The sequence below is a fragment of the Dipodomys spectabilis genome, unplaced genomic scaffold (genome assembly GCF_019054845.1).
Source record: "Dipodomys spectabilis isolate Male_0828 unplaced genomic scaffold, ASM1905484v1 ptg000158l, whole genome shotgun sequence".
In the NCBI taxonomy this organism is placed as follows: domain Eukaryota; kingdom Metazoa; phylum Chordata; class Mammalia; order Rodentia; family Heteromyidae; genus Dipodomys; species Dipodomys spectabilis.
The window spans coordinates 7,802,107-7,827,722 of record NW_024870835.1 but is presented as its reverse complement, the minus strand read 5'-3'; the positions used below and the strand labels follow the sequence as shown (position 1 = coordinate 7,827,722).

The 25,616-nt window shown below is 36.7% G+C and overlaps 1 protein-coding gene and 1 long non-coding RNA gene across 3 annotated transcripts in view; one reads left to right on the top strand and one right to left on the bottom strand.

The window, feature by feature from the left end:
- The first annotated feature begins 426 nt into the window (after nt 1–426).
- Nucleotides 427–22,560, top strand: LOC122118952. Its single transcript, XR_006149480.1, has 3 exons — nt 427–437; nt 12,465–12,474; nt 22,368–22,560. It is a non-coding gene; the product is annotated as an uncharacterized LOC122118952 (long non-coding RNA).
- Ttc39b (tetratricopeptide repeat domain 39B) overlaps nt 5,507–25,616 on the bottom strand; it is a 119,970-nt gene continuing 99,860 nt past the window's right edge. For both annotated transcript variants that reach the window (XM_042692923.1, XM_042692924.1), the window contains 7 exons: nt 24,850–25,011; nt 24,005–24,096; nt 22,887–23,013; nt 18,643–18,751; nt 12,736–12,853; nt 9,895–10,011; nt 5,507–7,791 (listed from right to left, as the gene is read on the bottom strand). In XM_042692923.1, coding sequence (XP_042548857.1) covers nt 7,701–7,791; nt 9,895–10,011; nt 12,736–12,853; nt 18,643–18,751; nt 22,887–23,013; nt 24,005–24,096; nt 24,850–25,011 — 816 coding nt within the window. In that variant the 3' untranslated portion in view covers nt 5,507–7,700. The remainder of the gene's footprint in view (nt 7,792–9,894; nt 10,012–12,735; nt 12,854–18,642; nt 18,752–22,886; nt 23,014–24,004; nt 24,097–24,849; nt 25,012–25,616) is intronic.

The following is a 25,616-nucleotide window of genomic DNA, read 5'->3' as shown; positions in this document are numbered from 1 at the left end:
AGCAGGAGAGGGGAGGAGAGGATACACGCATCACTCACTAGGGGAATGAAGAATTGAGGATATGGCAGAAACAGGCTAGTCATCACATTTATTTCCTCTTCCTGAACCAACACAGCTCAACAGCATTTCTCTTTTTTTTTTTTTTGTTTTGGCCAGTACTGGGGCTTGGACTCAGGGCCTGGGCACTGTCCCTGAGCTGCTTTTGCTCAAGGCTAGCACTCTACCACTTGAGCCACAGTGCCAGTTCCAGCTTTTTCCGTTTATGTGGTACTGAGGAGTTGAACCCAGAACTTCATGCATGCTAGGCAAGCACTCTACCACTAAGCCACCTTCCCAGCCCTCCTCCACCTCTTTTGTCATTAGGTAAATATGGGTGACTAAGTTCTAGATGAGGAAACTGGTTTGTAAAGCATTCCTCTTCTGACTTTTAGAGTTTAGTGGTACAGTAGATTTTCTCACAATTTGCGTAAGGGTTAGACAAAGTGAAATGGTTGGGTACAAGATCACATGACAGAAACTATCAAGTTTGATCTTAAATAGAGACTTCCTGATTCCCAGAGTTTTGCTTTGTGTCCACTTTGCTACAGGGAAAGCTAAGACTCCTCTTTCAACAGGACATGTCAGTAGCTAATTTAAATCTCAGGGCAATTTTTAAAATTATAAAAGATGAAAGAAAAAGGTAATCTTCCTTTAAAACAATTGCATCAGCCATTTACCTCTTCGTGCCCAGGGTTCACTCAAGAACATGGCCCAGAGAAAAGCCTTTTTACCTGCATGTTATGCAGGGAGAAGAAAAAGATTCTTGCTAAAAATTTTTTTTAATATTTAAGTCTACATCACATGACAAAGACCAGCAAAAGAGGTGATATGTAGAGCTTTCACAAATAGACCAACCACAATGACTGTAATTCCATCAAGTACCATTTATTTAAATAACAATTCAAAAGCATGTTGTAGGTAAACTGGTTGAAGCAAAATGAAAATACAGAATTCTGGAAGAAAAAAAAAGTCTGGCAAGTTGAACATGGATCTAATAACACAGTATTCTGCACTACTAAGAAATGAAAAACAAAACATGTTGACTTTCAAGATGGGATGATTTATTTGCACTTAAAAATATAATTTCTAAGATGACATCTGTTTTCAAAAATGTCTAAATGGTAAAAATAGGCTACAGGAACTGCTGTCTTCATGTTGAAATTTTAGACCTCATAGCAGCATTAACTTACAAATCATAGATGATAACATTACCACAAAATCAGCCAAGAGAATACTCATTGAGAACACAGTTTCTATATTAGAAGTATCAGTTCTTGATTTGTATTGATTAAAATGCTTTTAAATCTATTTCACTTTTTGAGACCAGAACCTATTTGATAGGCAGATGGGTGTTACTAACACATTCATTTTACACAGAACTCACACATCTTCAATTCCTAAAACTGCTTTGCTCTGTCAAGCTGTGGCTGCTGAGAATGAAGTGAGGAAAGGAAGGAGGAGATAGATGCTGACAGTTTTTATAATAAAACATTGGACTATAAAGTACATATAGGAGGCCCTGATTCGACAGGAAACTTAATAGCTTCCAACTTTATTTTTGTTTAATTCAAACAACAGTGGAAAACAAATGTTATCAAAGAATTCTGAAACCCTTCTACATACCAAGTTAAAATGTGAACTAAAAGGGGCCGTTAGGTGACCATAACACAAAACAAGGTTATTTACTGTGTTTTGAGGCAAAGTAAAATTTCCCAAATGAAACACTCACAAAATAAATTTGCTTTGGAAATAAATTTCAGTAATAAAATAATACTTTTCACTTATTAAATATATATATCTTTATACATAATTTAGCAACTTTGTGTCAAAAATTTAAATGTGCTATGAACATTTGCAAATAAACATCTTTAAATATTAACATATTAAATGAATCTGCTGGTGTTCTTTCAGATGTTTAGACAGCAACAGTCAGCATAGATAAAAAGGAAAACAATAACAACAACAAACCTACTTACAAAATTTCCACAATATGAGAATGGAACACATTGTTGAGAATTAAGAACTTTTTCTGGACAGCACATATCAGAGAAACACACATGTTCTCCCGCTGCAAATCTTAAACCAAATCCAACAGTGTTGCTTTCTTAAGCCAGAACATCTAACCAACAGCCTAAGATTTAAAATGTCTATCTTAATCTCTCCTTTCGTGTAAATTATTTTCCTTAAAGCAAAAACAAATCACTATAGAAAGCAATTATCTACTCTGAAGAATAAATTATTTCAGGAAAAAAACTGAACTGATAAAAATGTATTTATGCTTATTTGCTATTCCCAAAATTGCTACTTTGACATTCAACTCTGTTACACATAAAAATGAATTAAAATGTCTGTATGATTTCTAAAGCAGAGTGCCATACCAGAAAATTAAGTATATCTTCAAATTTCAAGATAATATAATTCCCTTAAAAATGGAAGGATTTAAAAATGGAAGGATCTTTACTGTGCTCATTTATTCACTTTCTCTGGTTATCAGTTCTGTTACACTAAGACTACCTTCTTCTCTTTTTCTTCCCCAAATGGTACCCAAAAGACCAATAATTAAAACCAATTTGCTTAAAAATATGTTAAGTACAATAAAACAAAAATTCCTAATGGGATATGCCAGCATCCCTTAAAGTCACCATTTAATTATACACTTCTAAGTGCTGATTGCATACAAAGTACATTGTATGTTAATTTTCAAAAAGTTATTTTAATAAAGTTTGATATTATCATACCTTGACTTTTCCTGTTAAATATTCAACCTAGGGCCAAGGATGTGGCTCAGTGGTAGAGCATTTACCTAGAATATATCCCAGGCCCTGGGTTGGATCCCAACACCACAAAAACATTTTAAAAAATAATAAATACAACTTGTAGGCATCTACAGGCATTCTTTATAAGTTACAGTGAGGCAGCTGCTTTTTTTCCATGCAAGTTCTGTTCCTGCACTAGTGGGCAGGCTGTGTTATAGGTATATTGTCAGTATTTCCCCCGGTGCTAAATCTACATATATCCCTCTATCTGGTTCCAGCCAAGAACCTGCTCAGCCATCTCCATACATGCGATAGTTTTTATGTCATTTGTTTCCCTGGCAATGAAGTTTTATAAACAGACTGGAACTGACATCAACAGCTCCTCTTAAGAAAGCCAACAAGATCAGATAGAACTGCTCAATCAAAAAAATATCATCCCTAATGATAAATTCTGATGTTTCCTTGTCATTACTGCTCAAGTTCAATATTCTACAGTAACAAAACCTAATTGTAAATGTACAAAAGACAATACTACTAAAAGGGAAGCAGGAATAAGATTCTAGCAACTACCACTGAAAGTAAAATATATAACTAGTTGGGCTGAAGGAGGGAGAATAATTTGGAAAATCATTCATTCCCCCAAAGAACAGTATAAAAACACTGTCTATTTAATATGAGTAGTTTTGTATATATTTATCTATTGATCAATAGCTGTATCTAATCAAGAAATATCTAAAGATATTAAAATATATCTTAATTCTATTTAGGTATCATTAAGCATATATACTCAAATTACTAGTAAGCAGCTAAATGCATCAATATATCATCTGACATTATTCTCTAAGTGGATAATAGTGTCTAAAACCTTGTAAATAGTCATACTGAGCTAGCTAAGTGTTAAAATATTAATGTAAGGGGAGTAAAAAGGGTTTACTAGATTTTCCAGAGTATTTTCTCAGAAGTTATTTTGTTAGTCATGAAGCTAACGTTACAACATGCAGTCTCTCTTCTACAATTCTAACAGCCGTACTTTGTGAAACACCACGGAATGCCTATAAAGCAGATTAAAATATTAATGTGAAAAAAAAATCAAGACCTGCTCTGGTATGTAGGAGTTCAGCAGGAGGAAGGGGGTAAGAGAATGTTCAAATATGCCAATGATCTCATCAGCTGTGGAATAAACACAGGAAGAATCCAAGGACATTTAAACAGAAAAAGTGAGCTTTGCAGCTATTTGAAGCACAACTGATGAAGCAAGTGCGGGGCTGGGGTGGTCATGGCAGACGATATAGCAAACGAGTGCCGGAATGCCAGGAGCAGGATCCTGGGATGTCTGCGACCAAAACTGCAACACACCTGAAGGAAGGCTCCCTTGATACTTCTCCACCATTTCAGGTCTCAACTACCACAAGGTGGTAGGTGGCAAGTACACTAGCCAGCATGGGATGGAATGAACAAGACTGAAAAGAGAGGCTGAAAAGAGAAGATCATTTCCTAAGATCCAGTCCAGGTCTAATGAATAATGAAATCTTAGGATTTCAAAATGATCGCTGGAATCTCTGTTAGCATTTTAGCTAAGTACATTTCAATTAAAGATTTATAAATATAGAGAGTACACCTAGGACAATGAATTGGAGGGGGGGGGGGAACAAAGGAGAATTAATCACAGTAATTCCAGGAAGTTGTCCAGTTGGGCACAAAGACCATTTTTTTAAATTGTTTTGTTGTCCAAGGTGAAGGAAACCTCTATTCAGAAAGACCAATAATTTCACTTTACAGGGATAGATAATAGGTGGAATCAGACTGAGTATCAACAACAGAGAGATTGCCTTTGGAAAAAAAAAACATCCCTTTTGTGTGAGGCAGAGGGAGGAGGGGATTCTTTACCTGGCTCTCCCCACTTTTAAGCCCTGAGCAAAGTATCAGAGGGACTTCAAATGCAATTGGTCTAAGCACTCAGGCCAGGTAAGAATGAAAGTCACATAATACTGTATACTCACTCCTCTGTCAAAGAGCTAGTTAGACTGTTTTATACTAATGGATTGTCTTAATGATTAAAAATCTTCCTTGACACTGATTAATCTGGAATTTGCCTCCCTGTAGCTCCTATCTTCTTTTCTTAATTATTTTTTTCCTATTTAGCTTGGAAACTTCTTGTATCCGTGGGCATAGAAAACATCAAAATATACATCAAGAGCTGATGTAGTTAAACTCCACCAAGCAGAAATCATGTCTTCCTGATCACCAACCCATGAAACGTAGCTATTATTGAAATTTAAAAAGCACCAAACAGAGCACTGCCTCTCCATTTAAAAACAAATAAATAAAGGTAATTATACCAGTAACAACAGAAATTGCACTGTTAAACACATTGGCAACCCAATCCCATCACAGACCCCCCCCCCCCACCGCCCCGCAAACATTATATAAAACATTGTCACTTAGGTGCTCATTATTCACAGAACAATCTAAAAATCACACACACACACACACACACACACACACACACACACAAGAAGACTCTGAAAAGACAGTATTTGTTGATGTTACAAGAAATTAGTGCCAGCACACTATCTTGAACATGATAGGAGATATTCTTAGTATTAATGCTATTACAGTATTAATATACCATGATAGATTAAATACAGTAGATTTTTTTAATTAATTAAAAATTCACTGAATAGATTGTCCATATTGGCAGGAAACTATAAAAAATAAGCAATAATAAACACACAAAAAAGAAAAAATTTAAAGGTCCTTTATATTTGTGTGATAATCAGCTAAAATTAAAACAATCATATTGGTTTAAGTGTTTTATGTTTTATACCAGAATGTGAATTTTTTCAACTTTCAGCTCTGACCACTTCTCACAAACCTAAAATGGGCATCCATGTTTTAACAATAAAAATGTTTTCAAAAACAATGCTACCAGAGCTCTTCTAAGGAATTTATAAACTTTTTCCCAAAGTTATATTCACAATAATTACTGAATATATTTTCCATTAACAGGTACATTAATGGATTTATTTCTCTTGTCTGTAGCCAAAGTTATTTAATTTCTATTAATAGGACATATAACTATCTGCCCCTCTACTATCTGGAAGGATGGTGCTCTGACCCAGATTTTACTAATCTCCTTCTCCAGGAAATACTTCCTCAGTGTTGATCCAGACACACTACATACATACATTAGGCACTGTTGGGCACAGGGTTCTGTATCTGAGAATAGTGAGGAGTAAATTCATAATCTGGACTATTACTGGTGCCAAACACACGATCAAATTTATAATATGTGAACAAATTTATAAAGGGTTTTAAATTTCTACTTTTTTCATCATATAGCAGGGCCCACAGACTCATTTGATATTTTACACGGAAACTTTAGTGGTGTAACCCATAATTATTACATACCCATATTCACAAGACTCCTCCGGTTTACTGAAAGCTACTATCTGTCTGATCTAGTCGAGCACTCACTGGCACAAATACATCTTGCTATCCTCACTAGGAAAACCTTGCCCCAAAATGGGTAAGTCACTTGGTCTATGATAGAACTATTAACAAAGAGGAACTCCTGACTCTCGATCTGTGAAAATATAGAACTACCCAGGGAAAGTTACAATTCTCCAAAACAGAAATATAAATAAGACAAAACAAAATCTCATTGACTCATAAATTGTATCTCCTCACTGGATGGAACCTGGTCCTTCACCATAACACATACATATTGAGAAGTTGCAGGAAACAAAAATGATTGAAAACTACAACATTCTAAGTGGAATGGTTTCAATTAAACATTGAGCACTGTTTGTTGGAAATAAATGCCTAATACACAGACTCACAGTTATACAACTAAAACAGACCTTGAAAGTCATATGGTAATGCAGGAAGTGCAAGGAGTCTCCGAAAGGTCACCCTGTTAAATTGCTCACCAGTAGCAAGCCAGGACAAAACAGAACTGGGCTCTTTCCAGCTCCATGTCCTGAATCTGTTTCCAAGGGAAAAGAACAGTCCAGATGTTTATAAGAAACCCTCACAGTGCTAGAGAGATTAGAAAATGAGATCTTAGCAACATTTAAGTGTAAAAATTGTTATTTTATATTATCATTTAAAGCAGCAGGAACTTTGCTTCCTATAAGAAAAATAAGATGTATATTTTAGGCTTCACTGCTAAAGTTAAGGATAATTTCTAAATATGACTTTTTCTCCTGTTAAATAGATACACAGGGACTGTGTCTAATGCTGTTGAGTGTTGTTAAAATAGACTTAAGTGCATTCAAAACCAGGATACTCTCAAAATATCACCAACATTAACAAACATAAGGAATAAAAATTCAGTAACCTAGAATTTTATCATCTCTTATAGATAAAGTTCTATTCAACCTATCAAATTCAATCTATCTTAACCTAACTCAAGTCCTCTTCTTGTCTTTTTCAGAATTGAAAAATCTATTAAACTATTTTGAATGTGTTATTTCCTCTCTGAGATTTAAATACTGGACAACAAAATATGTCTGAAGATTCATGACCAACCTAAAAATGGCTCAATTTTTAAAACCATTTGCTACTTAAATAATATTTCCACATTAAAAAAATAAATAACCAAATTACCCTTTATTGTACCTGTGAGTCTTTTAAAAGACGTTTCCACTCCCTGAAAGTCTAATATGAAATCCTTTTTGAGAAGCAAAGTATGAGAATTTTCTACATAGTACTGAATGTCATTCCATAGTGCAGGGGAGTGGGATTATGTAAACCAACAATAAACCACTCAGATGATAGAAAATATTGACAAACTGTTCTGCTGTCTGTTATTCACAAGATCACTTTTGCATTTTAATACAAGGTTTAATGTATAGCAGATGCCGATGCTAATCAAGGAAAATTCCATCCTTCATGTTCTGATCAATCTGAAGATGTTTTTCTCCAGAGATGAAGAGCTGCTTGAATTCGGAAGTGTAGTCTGGACTCCAAGGAATAATCTTTGTAATTATTTCTGAAGACAATAACAATAAAATTGTATAGTCAAAAATTGTTTTTGTATACATCAGAGCACCACAGACCACCCAGATCTCTCTCTAATCTCTGCATAACAGTGGATCTTAATAAAACACAGATTGTGTGAGGGAAGAAGGACACCAAGTCTGTATTTCCAGAAGCTTCCTGGTGATAACCAAAAGAGCATACTTTGAGAAGTAACATTCTACTTATTTATGAAACCATTCACCACAGCAAGAAGGCTATACGGAGACTACAACTTAGGTGAACTATTCCTAAATAGTCTGATTTCCTTTTTTAAAAATGGAAAATATTAAGACAGATTCATATAAACACAATGAACACAATCATTCCAAAAAACTAAAAATATCTTTAACCCTCTTGAAGAAACTGCAACAAAAATAGCAGAATTAAATTAAGAAAAGTGAGGGAAGGGGTGGATTGGGAGGGATGGATGGGAATGTTGGAAGGAGTGACACTGATCAGGATGCACTGGACCGTAACTGCTTTGTTGAATGACAACTCCTTTGTACAATTACTCAAAGATAATAATAAAAATATTTTTAAAAGCAGGATTACTTAGTTGCACCAGAATTAGTTATAACCAAGAGTTATAAAATAACTAAGTCAAAGTCAGAAGAAGTTCTAGAAGGCTGGGGATGGAGCTCCATGGTAAAGCACTAGCCTCAGTTTGTAAAGCCACTTGTCACAAATCCCTGAGTTTAATCCCCACACTACAAAAAATAGGGGGAGAAATATACGTATTACCTGACTTGTATAATCCCTCTGCACAACACCTTAATAATAGCAATAAATTGTACTTTAAAAAGTAGTGGGGAGGGAGGCTGGGAAGGGAGGTGAAGGAGGAGGCTGCAATGCTTGATAAGAAATGTACTCATTATCCTGCCCATGTAATTGTAACCCCTCTGTACAGTATGTTCTCAAATAAAATAAAATTAAATTAAAAAAAAAAAAAGTAGTGGGGAGGAGAGGGACATTATGTGAAATCCTAACTTACAGCTGGGTACTAGTGGTTCATGCCTATAATCCTAAAAAATTCAAGAGGCTGAAATGTTGAAAATCTCCATTTGGACCCAGCCCAGACAGACAAACCAGAAACTCTCATCTCCAATTAACCAGCCAGCATGGCGTGAGTGGTAGAGCACCAGCCATGAGTGAAAAGGCCAAGTAAGAGCAGGAGGCCTTGAATTCAAGCCCTAGTAGAGCAGAGGTGGGAGGGCTTACTTAGATACTTCAGGCTGCCCTGTGCCTTTGCCAGAATTATTTAAAAATCAGCAAAATGGAGTAATTTTGGCATGGGTCTCCTGTCTCCATCTTGGCAGATGGAGTCCTGGAGCACCTGTCTTTGTAGTAGCACTTAATTCTATATCTTCTACTTTACACAGGGGTAAGGGTTACCTATGGCTTTGATGACCATTACTAAAATGTGTTGATCATAAATGAAAATCAACCTCTTACACTAAGGCTAGCCAAAGGACAAAAGTGAGAATTTTCCTAAATGACTGGCCACCAATGTTGCCAATTTTATAGAGCCAATTTTGACAACTTTATAAAGGAAAACTGCAGCTAACTGCAGGGGCTCTTCAAGAAAATGACAGAGCTGATTTAATATGACCTTATGTACTGGTCAGCAAACTAACTCAAAAGAGCCAACTCTGAGCTACATATTATTTGTATGGCTACTTTTCCTATAACTGAATGAAGAAGACCTTATTCTCTACTGCCAAGATTTACTCTGAGCAGAATATTATTAGGCCATTTATAGAAAAAGTTTGTTGACTCCTGATATTGAATGTAATAAGTTAAACAATTACTTAGATATCCATGATCACATCTGTAAGTAGTCACAGGGTTTAAGAGTTGGAAATGGCATAGTTAAGCTCAAAAGCTATGAATATAGATGAGTCATATATAGATAAGTCACATGACTTATACACACACACACACACACACACACACACACGCATATATATGCAGAGGTAATGTTTATAATTTTAACTATGTATTATTCCTGTTGTTACAATGGTGCTGTTAAGTCTGACTCCATAGCAATCCAGGGAAATCTGCCTTTACCACTTACCTTGCAGTTTCTAGAACTTTTATGGCCTTGTCAATTTCCCCTTGGCTTTTATACAAAAACGCAAGCTCAAACAAAGTGAATGGCACTAGGTAGTGGTCATACTTCAGTAGCTTTTCACTGAAAGGGTAAATGAAAATCAAGTAAGCCTTAATAGAACAAGAAAATCATTTTTTCAATGCTTATATTATTCCACATTCCAGAGAAATATGCAGCATTATACCTATTATCAGAGGAAAAGCTGCCATTATATAGTTATGGAACTTAATAACTATGATAATAAGTTGTATGCTTTCAGTTCTTACTCTTTAATAATAAATCCAGCAGCAATGTTTACTGTCTTCTAGGTAAAGGAAAGCATGCAGACCTTTAAAGATAAGCCCTAGATGATCTGAAAAAGAATGAAGCTCTGGAAAAATATGAGTAATATCCGTTCAGATTCATGGCAGAACCTGGCTCACAAAACTGTAAGAAAAACTCTCAGATGCCAGAACCTAAAAACTCTGCCCTTGTGAAAGTGACTAAATAATATAAAATTATAAAACAAGAAGCAAACAATTCATTATGAAATTTAATAAGCAGGATAAAAGCATGCATAGGCCAGCCATATAAGCTCACGCTTATAATTCTAGCTGAAATCTGAGGATCACAACCTGGGCAGGAAAGCCCATGAGACAAGCTCCAATTAACCACCAAAAAGCTAGAAATGAAGCTGTGGCTCAAGTAGTAAAGCACTAGTCTTGAGCAAAAAAGCTAAGTGACAGCACCCAAGCCTGAGTTCAAGCTCCAGTAACAGTACACATGCACAGGCGCATGTACACACAATGTACATACACACATACAAGTGCAAATAGCTCATCATTTTGTGGAACTTTAAAATGCAGAACTAGGTTGTGGGATGATATGAAGGAGCTTAGGGTCCACTTTTGTCTAATCCCCAAGGCTACAGGAACTGAGATCTCTACTTAACACTTAAATCTTAAAAGACCTACTCCTTTAGACCAAGGGCAGACTAAAAGAAATTCATTAACTGGCACTAAGATAAGGATAGTTTTCTCCTTGGCTCACACTTTTGGTAGCAAGAAAAAAACATTCCTGTGGAAAATTAGCCAATAGGCCCATCCTCACATAAATTTGCAACTAAAGTTACATTGGCCAAATGATGTAAAAATATGTAAGTAATGAAATTAACATAAAATTGGCTCCAGAATAGAAAAGGCTTTACAGAATGCCTGGAAGAAATAGCAAAATTCAGAAGTACTTTAAGTGGGAGACAGCAAGGGATAGGTGCCACTGTCCAAAAAGAAATGTACTCATTACCTGACTTACATTCATTGTAACCCTACTGTTTATCATCTTTCTAACAATAAATTTTTTTTAAAAAATTAAAAGTACTTTAGAGAGACTCTCTATGTATCTTCATATCTGAAGATAAAACCCCACTGAACAGGTGGCTCACACCTATAATCTTAGCTACCCAGGAGGCTGAGATCTGAGGATCATGGTTCAAAGCCAGCCTGGCAGGAAAATCCATGAGACTCCTACCTCCAATAAACCACTAGTAAACCAGAAATGGGACTGTGGCTCAACTGGTAGAGTGCTCGCCTTGAGCTGAAGAGCATAGGGATAACACCCAAGGCCAGAGTTCAAGCCCATGACCAACAAGACAAAAAAAAACAAAAAACATTGAAAGTGATCTCACAATCCAAAATTATCAAAAAGGGGTAAAACGATTCATCATGAGATTCAATAAACAGAACAAAAGCACAATCAGTCCTTACTTTGAACAAGCCTTACAAGAACACCACTAAAATAGCTCTCATGCATACTTCTTTAACACGTTCACTAAATACAAGGCATTATTTATTTAGGAAACAAATAATGTCTTATCTTCTTGATATATAAATACCAGTTCTCTTAGATTGCCATAAATACTGTCAGGAGGAAGGGGACCAGGTAGCCATAGATGGAAGGCACGTGATAAGGAAAATAAGATATCAACTGGTAATCTAATGCTGCAATCTTTTCAGCTTGCACTGTTTTCAAAAAACTTGAACTGATACTTTAAAATCAGGAAATTGTCTACAAAATCCAGCTTCTTGGCTTTTCATGAACAACGGTAGGGACTATTGTTATTGGGCCCACACTGTGCAGAGCAATAACCAATTAGAGGTGAGATTGTGTCCACTCTTTAGAAAGAACAATTTCCCTGTTCCAGCCATTATTCAACCTACTTCATTCAGTAAGGTCTGTCTCTGCAGACATTTGCATTTGTTTTTGTACTACAGGAAGAGTGTCAGGGATCTCAGCCTTGATTCAGTTCTGTGATTGATAAAGGAGTAAGGCATCACTGCTATTGACAACAAATATTACATGCCTAAGAAATGCCCCTTTGCCAAAAAAAAAGAAGAAAGTATAGTGTTTGTCATGTCTTTCTTCCCTGTCAAAAGACTGCAATGATTTAAATCTATTTACTTAGTCCCTAGGATCCAGTACAGTAGGTGCACATAGTGGGTGTTCAGTCATCAATGGAACAGAGAATGGTCAAAACCCCAAATGCATGAATTAAAAAGCACATTAGAGGTTTGAGAAGAGAGAACCAGGGGCTGGATAGACACTTGTTAGCCAGACCATAAATTTAGTTTTTACAGGTCATTTTTAAACACCAAGTAGAAATGGATAAAGCATCTGGCCTATTTCGACCATAGTTTCATTTATGACGAACAAAAAACACTAGTGGATGTTCCCCCTTGGTAACACCAAGTGAAAGTTTAGCAGCCTAAGATCACAGCATTTGGCTCGACTTTGAAGTAGCAATGCCCAGAAAGCATGATCTGTTCTTACCATTCCAGCACGTGGTTGAAACACAGCTCAGCCTGCAAGGGCCGCTGCAAATTCTTGAGGCAGCATCCTTTAAGCAATTTTACTAAGCACTCATCATCCATAGAAAAATCATTGCAGCCTAGGAACAAACAAGAAACATACACAAAAAGAGAAAAAATAAACTCTGGTTTATTTGCATTCTGGGGATGGCATCCAGGACCTCCTATCTCTTAAAAAAAAAAAAAACCATTCTACCACTGAGCCATACAACCCAACCCAATAATACCTTTAAAAGATGCTAATTAAGAAGGAAGTTTACATTAGTCAGGTTGCAGGGGGACCATTTAAATAAGGAAAATGTTTTTAGTATTTGTTATGTTTCACTACATGCAACACAAAAATGACAATATTTCCCATCAAAAGAATGTGGAGTTTACTTAGTGGCATACCTTTTAATTAAACTGGGTTCACTCTACCTACTCACAAAAATTTTTTAGGTGGTCCCACTCTGAGTTTTGTGACCTTAGACACAACAGGAAATATGAACTCTAAATAAAGTAAGAGCTTTATTAATTCTGTAAAAGGTAAAGCCAGGAGGAACAAGAAGGCTGCTGCCTCCTGTTGTTTTGGCTTCTAACTGTGTTGGCTTCAATGCGGGGAGGGTAACACTTCCATATGGAGAAGCAGATGGCTTTACACCCATTAAAAATTCAGGAAGTAGAACTCCCTCTCCAGATCATTATGTTTACAACTTATCAATTCTCCCAGGTTATGTTCTTTTGGGGGAAAATTGTGCTGTAAAATTAGACAAAATGGTTTTGAAATACATGAAAAGTATCTTTAAAAAATCCCTACAAACTTCTAAATGCTTAAGAGTAATGACAGGGATTTTCTTTTAGCACTTTTTCAAATTGTACAATCCAAACCATACTATGTTTGACATGTATCTGACAAAGGTAGCCTCTCCACACTTACCACTTGTGAAAGCTTTTTGTTGATTTTTTCTTTTTAGTTCTTGTATTTTTCAAATGCAAGTTATATACAACTAACAAGTCATTCTGAGACAGACAGCTAATTTACACATTTCAGGCTGGGGGGAGTCGGGGTGGGGGAGTGAGGTACTCAAGGAGCATAAAGATAACTACTAGGCCCTGGAGTCCCTCATACTGAAATTCTCCTGTTTTCAATACAGCCTGAACAATCACCAGCCATTCATGCTGGTGTTTTAGCTGGTAAACTGTTTGCCTATGAAAGGCTAACAATGCTACTGAGCTAACAGGGTCGTGGTGATAGGGTGTCATTTCAATTGCTGAAATCAGCTGGAAATTCACTTCCAATGCCTGATAGGTCACTTACTTTTTAAAAAGTAATAATCACAGATACCAACACCACATTGTATTTCCTATTACTTAGTGGAAACATTTTTTCTAGGAAAAAAAAAGGCAATCCATGCTTCTAATCATAGATGTTTACTGAACTACATAATAGTCAAGAAGTAGTATCTTTCAAAGCCTAAAGCTAAAGACCTAGAGCCCAAATTAGATATATCATTTTGTATATTTCTCGAGTTTTGTGTAGTAGGGTTTTTTTGACAGTTTGTGTTATGACAACATTTTATTGCTCTGTCAATGGTAATTTTTTTTAATGAGGAACAGACATAGCATCATGGAAAATAGCAGCAAAGACACAAGCAACTTTCATGTCAATCTTGCCTTAAAGCTATGACAAATGGATTCAGAAAGTCCAAACTCCTTTAAAAACCTTTGAAGCAAAACCATTTTTCCTCAGAGCACAGAACACTGTCTATCAGATAATTATCATGAGAGTTCTGTCACTATTCTCAATCTTATGAATGAGCTCATGGATAAAGACATCAACATACAACTTCCATTTCACATTAAAAGAAACTACATGGTAATGATACCCAAGCACATTTCCATCACAAAAGATCTACTAAACTTAATTGGTTAAGGCTTCTTTAAGGAGAAGCTGAGGAACAGGGGAGATAAAAGCAAAAACTACAAAAATATCTGTTTTGAACTTCTTTGATGCTAGCTGTAATTCACTAAGAGAAAAATAACAATAGAAAATGTAGAAAGCTATCCAAACAGTAATACAAAATAGACAAAGTAGATCTGCTATACCAAATCCTGGCTGCATAATGAATTTAGTTAAGATTTTAAAGAAAACACTAATGGAATTAATACCAAATGACTCCAGGCATGTTACCAGTACTTTTGTGTTTTCAGAGCTCTAGCCTTGGTATCCTTGGAATTAAAAACTATAGCCAAAGCAATGCCAGAATAGATCAATTATATCTTCTCTCTTTCCTACAACTACACCTGCCAAAGCTACCAACAAAAACACATTCTAAGCTGGGCACCAGTGGCTCATGCCTATAATCCTAGCTACTCAGGAGGCTGAGATCTGAGGATCGCAGTTCAAAGCCAGCCTGGGCAGGAAAGTCCATGAAACTCTTCTCTCCAATAAACCACTCAAAAAAAACAGAAGTGGCACAGTGGCTCAAGTGGTAGAGTGCTAGCCTTGCGCTGAAGAGCTGAGGGACAGTGTCCAGGCCCAGAGTTCAAGCCACACAACAGACCAAACAAAGAATACATTCTATTTCCAGTAATGAAACTCAGAGATGGGATTGAGGTTGGTGTACCCTCAGGTTTACAACTTCACTCCTTCTAGCTATTCATTTTCTCCCATCCTGAAGGATGGGAGCTTAATCAGCTAAAGGTCCTAACAAGAACAGGGCCATGGGTAAGTCCAGCATGTCTACCTGTCTGTCTCAGTTTCCCCCTGACCCCAATTATCTCTTAAAGTTTAAACACTTTAGGTGTGGCTTAAATTCTTCAGTGTTTCTCAGGATGTAGAAAAAAACAAAAAATAGTTGGATTTTCTAAGCCATTATTGTATTTCATAAGCGTAATATATGTATTACTCCTTTAATTTTTTTCTCCAATCAGTAGAGGGAAAAATTAATTTGGGAGATTTGAAGGTAAAGAGTGTTGCTCAGAGGGAAAAACAGTAGTCACTCTTTTAGATTCAAGACGTCATGAATTACAAAGTTCCATTTTGTAATGCTACATTAGGAGTTTATACTACAGAAAACTGGTATTTATCAGAATTCATTCTGCTGAACCCAAACCCCTAGCTTGGTAGAAAAACAAAGAAAGCTGGCCTACTTTAATGGGGGGTTGGGGGAAGAGAGGGATAGAATACCTTACTGTAGTCATTTAAACTGTTAACCCAACTGTTACCATTTAACTAAAAAACTTTTTTTTTCCCCTTTCTAGGTTAAGATTCACCAGAAGAACACTGACATTGAACTTCCAAGCCTCCATCTCTGTAAAAAATAAATTTCTCAGTACGTTTTCTTTTTTGGCAGTACTGGGAAGCAAATTTCTTTACAAATTACTGTGCCTATGATATGCTGAAACCAGACTATGACAAGCAATTCCTCAAAACAAACTAAAATAGAAATGATAATTGATCAAGCAATTTTACTTCTAGCTAAATATATCCCAAAAAAATGAAGCTGGCTTTTGAAGACAGACTTGTACATCCACATTCATAGCAGCTTTATTTCTAATGGGAAGGAGGTGGAACAGCCCAAATGTCTATCAGCAAATGAAGCAAAACATGAACTATACACTCAGTAGGAATACCACATTTCCTTATAAAAGGGAAGTTTGACATATGCTACAATACAATAAACCCTGAAGATGTACTCAATAAAATAACCAATCACAAAAGGACAAATACAGGGGTTGAAGTAGTTTGTTTACAGGTATCAAAACAGAACCTGTTGAAATTGCTTTGAAAAATGAAGCTGAGGTAAGGTCGACTGATAGAGCATGTCATGTTGACTGGGATGTGCTGTGTGTGTGAAAAATATCCGTGAAAGCCCCCCTAACGCCCCATACACCTGATATATATTATTAAATATAAATAAAACTTTTTTTTTTTTTTTTGGTGGGTCGTGGGGCTTGAACTCTGGGCCTGGGCACTGTCCTTCAGCTCTTCAGCTCAAGGCGAGTGCTCTACCACTTGAGCTACAGCGCCACTTCCAAATAAAACATTTTAAACAAAGAGCAAGCTCTGTATGATAGCATTTCATATGAAGGAGATATACAGCAATCGTATGCATAATAACAGGAAGAAGGGTGGTTGTCTCTCACCAGGAGAGAGTGATGGGCTAGTTGATGACATTGCTGATCAAAACACAGTGTTTATTTAAAAGACAGAATCAGAAATGTTCAAACAAGAAAACTGAGTATCATTGACCCAACAGTTTCCATTTCAAAATAAAACAGGTTTGTCAGGTGCCAGTGGCTAGCTCATTCCTGTAATCCTACTCAGGAGGCTAAGATCTGAGGATCGTGGTTTGAAGCCATCCTAGGCCAGTAAAATCTATGAGACTCTTATCTACAATTAATTACCAAAAAGCCAGAAGCAGAGCTGTGGCTCAAGTGGTAGCACTAGAATGCTACTGTTGAGCAAAAAAACAAACAGAATCCAGGCCCCAAGTTCAACCCCCTGAATCAGCACCCAAAAAAAATTTGGGGGGGGTCCAGTTGTGGGGCCTGAACTCTGGGCCTGGGCGCTGTCCCTCAGCTCTTCAGCTCAAGGCTAGCGCTCTACCACTTGAGACACAGTGCCACTTCCAGCTTTTTTCTTTTTGCTTATGTGGTGCTGAGGAATCGAACCCAGGGCCTCAGGCATGCAAGGCAAGCACTCTACCACTGAGCCACCTTCCCAGTCCTCTTTTCTTTTCTTTTTTCTTTCTTCTTCTTTTTAAAAATTTTTTGGGGGCTGGGAAGGTGACTCAGTGGTAGAGTGCTTGCCTTGCATGCCTCAGGCCCTGGGTTCGATTCCTCAGTCCCACATAAGCAAAAAGAAAAAAGCCAGAAGTGGCGCTGTGGCTCAAGTGGTAGAGTGCTAGCCTTGAGCTGAAGAGCTGAGGGACAGCGCCCAGGCCCAGAGTTCAGGCCCCACGACTAGACCAGAAAAGCAAAGCAAAGCAAAGCAAAGGAAAGCAAAGCAAAGAAAAGAAAAGAGGTTTGTTTCTGGAGTATAAAGACTACAGAGCTAAGACCACACACTAGATCTCCTGATTTTCCATCTACTATATCAGCTGCCTCTAGTAAACCAGGATGGATGCAAGCTCCACCAAAGAGAATGAGTTTAAAAAAAAAAATCAATGGTAACAAGATCCAAAGTTGAAAACAAATGATTCCCCATGTGTATAGAAACACACTAGCCTGGAGAACAATCAGGAAGCCTTAAAAAATAATAATAATAAAGCAAAGTAAAACGGAATGAAGTACAGATGTTCTTCATGCTGCTCTTACAAAGGCCTAAGGCCTGTTTCCCCCCTTTAGTCTATTTGTCGTTATCCTGCGGGGTCAAACCCCAACTCCATTCATGTTTGGAAAACTCATGAACTATATAATTCATTGATTTAAAGTATAAATTCAATCATTTTGAATATGTTTACAGAGTTATGCATCCATTTTATTGCATCAATTTGAGAACATTTTTATCCCTTCCCAATAAATATCATGTCCTTTAGTGATCATATCCTCACCCTAATTCTTCCATCCCTCAGTAACTACTAATCTGCTTTCTGTCTTTAAACAATGACTGCTGCTAGACGTACCACATAAATGGATGGTCTTTGTGACTGGCTTCTATCACTTTGCCCAGAGTTTCCAAGGTTCGTCCATGCTACAGCACATGTCATCCCTCCTCTTTAACTGATTGCAGCCACTCAGACACCCACAGCTCAAGCTTTTTTTGCCCTTGAGATGCACAAAAACTGACATGGTCAGATGTGCATAGGAGGAAAGAGGAAAAAACAGGAGATGGAAAATGGAAACACAGAGACAAAGATTACTACACATTTCTTTTCATACTTACTTTCATTTTGTAACGCTGCCTCAGCCTTTTCAACAGTTATCAAGAGATTTTCAGAAAGGTCTTTTCTTTTGCTCACTATTGGAAAACCATTCCAGACATACATCATTTCCTGATGAGGAAGAATGAAAAGCCATTTGCAATTATATGAAGATACTCAACATCTTTCATCTCCACAAAAGCACATACATGTGTCTTGCTTTGGTTGCTAAGGATCTCAAAATAATACTTAGGGATCACTTACGTTAGCTTACTTCATGTGGAGCTTAGTGATATAATTCTCTCATTTTATTACATGACTTTTTCCTTTTATATTATAGAAGTAATAACAATTTTTAAACTGACTCTATGAACGATTCTGTTTAATATAAGTTTTTGTTGTTACTCTTAAGTAAAGGGAAATATTTTAAAATGTCTGCCAGTTGTTTACATAAAATGTTTCCAAGCATATCACTAGAAATGAACATTGGAATACTGGGCTCCAGCTCCTCTTATACCATTAAAAACATGTGTCGGTCCAGCAATGCAATCCAATAAGCAGAAAACACATTTGTTTAAGGGCCATATGGCTGAATGACAGCTTCTGAAAATGTAAAGTAATGATTTCTCATGGCAGATTATATTTAATGGGCTAACAGATGAGAAATTTTTTTGGACCAAAGGCAAATGTGCTTTTGCTTGAAAATATTTTTTCTAATGATCCTGATAGTACAGTTTGTATTTTGAAGGGAATACAATAAGCAGTCTAATTAGTATCTTCTTAGAAAAAATGAATTTTAAAATATCATGAATATTGTTTGAAAAGCTTCATAGCAAGGAAGTAGTAGAAATGACATATTCAGGCAGAGTGGCAGTGAGTTAACTTCATGGCATGAAAATTAACATCACAACACCCTACCATACATTTTACATAAGACAATTTCTTACTGTTTAACCAAGTAAGAGCTCAAGTCAACACTTATTTTTAAATTGTTGATTTAAAATTGTTTACAGATGGAATATTTTATCAGAAGAAGGCAAGCTCATGTCTGAGAATTAATGAAAAACAAGTGCTTGTGGTAAAATTACAGTAATTCAGGCCAACTCCCTATTCATTGTACATCCATAATCACAGAGAAGTTTGGGTAGTGAGCTAACCTTTCTTAAGATTCTCAACCATCAAAGCAGGACAATCATGTACCACTAGACTCTTAAATACTACTGCAGAGAAAGAACTATGAGGGTTAACAACATTTCTGAAAAGTTCTATAAGACAGAAAAACTTTCCCAGAATAAACCGCTTGATAAAAATGAATAAGGTGCCGGGCGCCAGTGGCTCACGCCTGTAATCCTAGCTACTCAGGAGGCTGAGATCTGAGGATCGTGGTCCAAAGCCAGCCCGGGCAGAAAAGTCCATGAAACTCTTATCTCCAATAAACCACCAGAAAACCAGAAGTGGCACTGTGACTCAAGTGGTAAAGTGCTCCCCTTGAGCTGAAGAGCTGAAGGGACAGCGCTCAGGCCCAGAGTTCAAACCCCACGACGGACAAAAAAAAGAATAAGGTCAGGCACCAGTGGCTCATGCTTGTAATCCTAGCTACACAGGAGGCTGAGATTTGAGAATCAAGGTTCAAAGCCAGCCCAGGAGGGAAAGTCTATTGAGACTCTTATGTCCAATTAACCACCAGAAAACTGGAAGTAGCACTGTGGCTCAAAGCAAAAAAGTTCAGGGAGAGCAACAAGGCACTGAGTGCAAGCTTCACAACCAACAAAATAAATAAATAAATAAAAGATCTCATGAGGCCTGGAACTAAAATTAAGTGGTAACACAGCAACAAGCTTTCATGTTAGCTGGAATGTTTGGTGAACACTGAGATGTGCAGTGCTTTGGTTTTGTTTGTGCTCTGATGTGATTAGAAACTGGTCACACTTTTGGCTTACTCTGTCACACTCACAGAACACCTCCGACTGATGTTACTGTTCCCTGGTATTGCTTATGTCAGATAGGGACATGTGTACTAGTTGCAGGTTAGCTTTTATGTCTGACCCCTGTAAGAGCTGTACTTTCTGTTCATGGGATATGTAAACAGTTCCTGTAAGTCAATAACAAGACAAGAAATGATACGTGGAAAAGTTAAGGGAGGATTATAAACACCAATTCACAAAGGAATAAACACACAAAAGATGTTCAGTGTCCCCAGCTGATCAAGGCAAATTTAAAAAACAAGACATTGATAAGAAGCCTCAAAAAGTCATGTAACTTGTTATGTCCAGTATTTTTTTTAATTAATTTATTTTTTTTGGACCGGTCATTGGGCCTGAACTCTGGGCCTGGGCGCTGTCCCTCAGCTCTTCAGCTCAAGGCTAGCTCTCTACCACTTGAGCCACAGCACCACTTTCCGGCTTTTTTCTTTTTTGCTTATGTGGTACTAAGGAATTGAACCCAGGGCCTCATGCATGCAAGGCAAGCACTCTACCACTGAGCTACCTTCCCAGCCCTTTTTTTTTTTTTTTTTGGGGGGGGGGGGGGTGTCCAGTCATGGGGCCTGAACTCTGGGCCTGGGCACTGTCCCTCAGCTCTTCAGCTCAAGACTAGCATTCTACACTTGAGCCACAGCGCCACTTCCGGCTTTTTTTTTTCTGCTTATGTGGTGCTGAGGAATCGAACCCAGGGCCTCAAGCATGCAAGGCAAGCGCGCTACCACTGAGCCACCTTCCCAAACCATGTCCAGTATTTTTGAAAGACAATTGAATAAAAAATTTAAGCAAAAATTAAGTTTTTTACAAAGGCTTTGCCTAAATGGCATTAATGATTAGGAGTATGAGCACAAGCTGAACTAGAACAGCCATCATCCACTTTGGGCTCTTGAGTACTGGAAATATAAGTGTGTAATTTCTAAGAAAGAACTAGTTCCATATAAAAGGATGTAAGCCAGGTGCCAGTGATTCAGGCTTATAATCCTAGCTACTCAAAAGACTGAAGTTAGAGGATCCCAGTTAAAAGCCAGCCTGGGCAGAAAAGTTCATGAGACTCTAATGTCCAATTAACCAACAAAAAGACAGAAGCTGTAACTGAAAAAGCTAAGGGGTAGTGCCATGCCCTGAGATCAAGCCCCAGTACTAGCCAAAAAAAAAAAAAAAAAGGAAAGAATTTAATAAATAAGCTTATACTAATTGCCAGTGCATGTTGAAATGAGAAAATTTGCATATATGTGTTCAATGATATTCTTAAAAGTTCATTTCATGTTTCTTTGTACTTTTTCTTTTTTTTTCTTTGTACTTTTTAATATGGCTAATAGTAAAGGTAAAATTATATTTGTGGTTTGAATTTTTTTAACTTTAAAAGTTTATTTATAGACATGTCAGAATCATTTAAATTAACAATGATTAAATTTTAGACATAACATACTGTGTTTACCTTGAGGTATACACTGTGTCCACAGACAATGCTCTGGAAAGTAATCCAACTATTAACTTGTAGTTAACCACCTAAATAGTTTTCGAAGCCAAGAAATTGCAAAGATGGCTACAAAATTCCTTGAAAACAACATACCATTTCCATTTAAGTTAAGGAAATCTCCTCAAATTCTTAACTGAGTTCAACTTTTTAAAATTTTAAATCAGAACTTAACGTGAGCATGGAAGAATAAGTTTCTAACTAAGCAATCAGCTGAGCCCTATGACGTGGAGATTGTGAACAAAAGAATTTTTGCATTCTGCTAAGCTCTACTATAAAACTCTTAGCTTAGGAATTAGAGCAGCAAAATTACAGGAGACAACTGAATCTAGTTTAAACTGAAATTTCGTTTACTCCTTGTTTTTGGCTATCACAATGAGGCAATTTTAAAATACTAAGTTTCGAAGACTAAAATCATGTGATTTAACACACTGTAGTCATAAAAATCCCCTATTATAACCTCACAATGTAAAAGTCTCCTTTTCCATCAGGTTTGAATTATTTTTAATTCAATTCCAGAGAAGTCAACTTGCCCTCTCCCTGCCTGAACTTCCTTAAATGTAAAATGGGACAAACAGTTATTATGCAAATTAAATGATAAAGCTTTAAGTAGCTTTTATGATAATGCCTGAAACATACAACTAATCAAAACCCATAAGTAATAATTATTTTTTAATTATTTATAAACATTTACCTTGTAAAATTTAACTGAGCTATAAATCTCACAACCAAATTCAGATATGCCCCCTGACATTTGGAATAGAGAACGTTTTTCTAGGATGCAAATAGTAACTAATATAAAAGCAGATACCAGGGCTGGCAAGATGAGCTTCACGGGAGCAGGCAAGGAGGGGGAGTAACGCCGTGCCTTCCGCACAGCAAACTTCTCAGTAGGGAGAGATTTACCAGCAATTCTCTGCTTCAAACCATCCACCTGTCTGAAAATCCCAAACAAAAGGTCAGTAAGCACATATGTTATTTACTCATGGCTTTCATACCACACACCACAGATCATCAGCATCAGTAGCACCTGGGAACTTGCTGGGCTCCACCACAGACCTAACTGAATCAGCAACTCCATGGCTGGGCACCAGCACTGTGGAGTCTGATGCATCCATCACGTGATTCTGCAACACATTCAAGTCAGAGCCACTGAATGACACCTCACATCTATCCAACATAGTCCAGGAAACATTGTCAATTTCCTTAAGAAGAGTCTAAGAAGGAAGAGAGTATACTAATACATTTCCTGTTTCTAGCTGCAATGGTACAGGTCTATAAAGTGATGCAGGCCTCAAAAGGTAGCCATCAATTAATGTATAATTTGAGGAAAAGTTTTCCTGCAGATGTCTCTGAAAATTGTACAGAATTCCAATTGTGAAAATCATAAACGTAAAGGCTAGAATGGGGGACTACATACACCTGAAGGCACTTTTACATTTTGGACTGAGTGGTTTTTGTTTACATCTTCGAGGCTGGTTTTGAATCTAAGATCTTTCAACCTCAGGCTCCCCAGTGCTGGGGAGGCATCTGTACACTACCATGCTCAGCACCTGAGGACATTAATATGCACAATTGTATTAATGCATCCAGTAAGTTGCTGAGAAATGATTCAAGGAACTATCTAATTACATCACAGAAAAAAATAAAATAAAATAAGAGGGAAAAAATCTAGTAGCAGAGCCCCAATAATAATGTCCTACTGCCAAAACCAAGCCTTCTAGAGATACCCAGTTATACAGGCACAGCTGCAGGAAGCTCAAAGGATGACATTTTGACTCTCCGCTAACTGCACTGTTTTAATACTTCCCATATCAAATGAGCAGGGCAGTTAAATAAAAATGAAAGTGAAGCACAAGAGAACAGAAGATACATTTGTATCTCTTTATGTACCTAGGGGCTTTGTTATAGAAATGATGTCTTGCTTACCTAAATAAAGTTACCACATTCTCATTAGTTGCTACCACATCCTTCTCTGGAAGCATACTCAAAATGGCAGCTTTCAAGAACACATATGTTGCCTTGAGGAGAAGAAGAAAAGGAGCTGGCTATTGAACATCTTTAGGTACTTTGCACTTCTACCTTGAAAATTAGGAATGGCTTACACATTTTCTGGATATAATATTAAGAGGTGATAAAGAAATCAAAGAAAATGAAATTTTTAGTTGTCTCTTTCAAATGAGAATAGCACTTTTCAATAAATTGAATTTTTTTTCTTCTTTCAAGACTATACCACATTCATGGGTAAGAAAGTAGGCAGAATGAGATTGTCACCTAATTGCTCCCAACTTCTCACTATATATCAGAATTCATATTTTGTTATTGTACAGAGGGTTTACAGTTATGTAAGTCAGGTAAGGAGTACACTTCTTTTTTAACAGTGTCATCATCTCTTCCCTCATTTTCTCCCAGTTTTTCCCTCCAGAATTCATTTTAATAATCACAAAAAGTTTGGTCATCAGGGCACTAGGAAGTCTACAGAAATTATCCAGAGTACAGTATAAATGTGTAATACTTTAAATGTAAGTGTAATTTATCTTTAGATGAGCTATTATTCTCCTTGTTAGAAAAAAAACTTTTGGGGTAGGTTTTAGAGCATGTAATGCTAAGGACAGTGTGATCATGTAGCATGTACTTAATACTTATTTCCTAATCTTGTGGATCTCTAAAGGAGAGAAGCTAATGTTAATGTCATACTATGAAAAGTTCTAAATAAAAACCACCCTGACCACTTCCATCTAACAGGTGATATTAATGAAAACACTCTTCTTTACCTTTGACCATTTACTCTCTTTGCAAAGTAGATCTGAATAGTGATATGCCTGCATCCAGTTTTGTTGGAATATAGAAGTCCACATTAGCTCCCAGTAACAGAGATGGTGAAACTGTTTCCATTCTTCTTGAACTGAAATGCATTTTCGAAATATCTCTTGTGCCTATAAGTCAATTGCATAAAGCTGATCATCCAGATATTAGATAAGGAGATAATAACCTAATGGAAAAATACATAAAACACTTTGTACAAGAAGAACAATATTATCACTCATTAAACCATGCAAAATGATGTTATTCCTTTCCTTAAATTCAATGATTCACTTAAGTTCATTTAATGTTATGAGGCAATCTTGGCACCTTTTCAAGTAAGATATAAAATGCCAACATCTTTTAAGAAAAGACTGACACTTGTTAGAATTTCCATAAGCCAAAACACACTTAACAAAGTCCCAGGCACTAGGCATATAACTGATCAAAGATTAACCTCTATTATTAGATAAAAATTTTATAAAGTTACAAAGAAACATGTGAAACTATAAACAGGCAAATTGGAGCACAAGATATAAAGTGACAAATGTTTTTCCCATATATATAATGTATATGCACATATATATGTATATATGTTTATGAATTTATATAATTTTCATATATATAATTAATAAGCTGAGTAACTGGCAAAGATTTAAAAGATGGTAAGTGAAGCTGTGGCTCAAGTGTTAACGGTACTAGCTCAGGGTCAGTGCCCCAAAACCAGAAAAAAAATTAA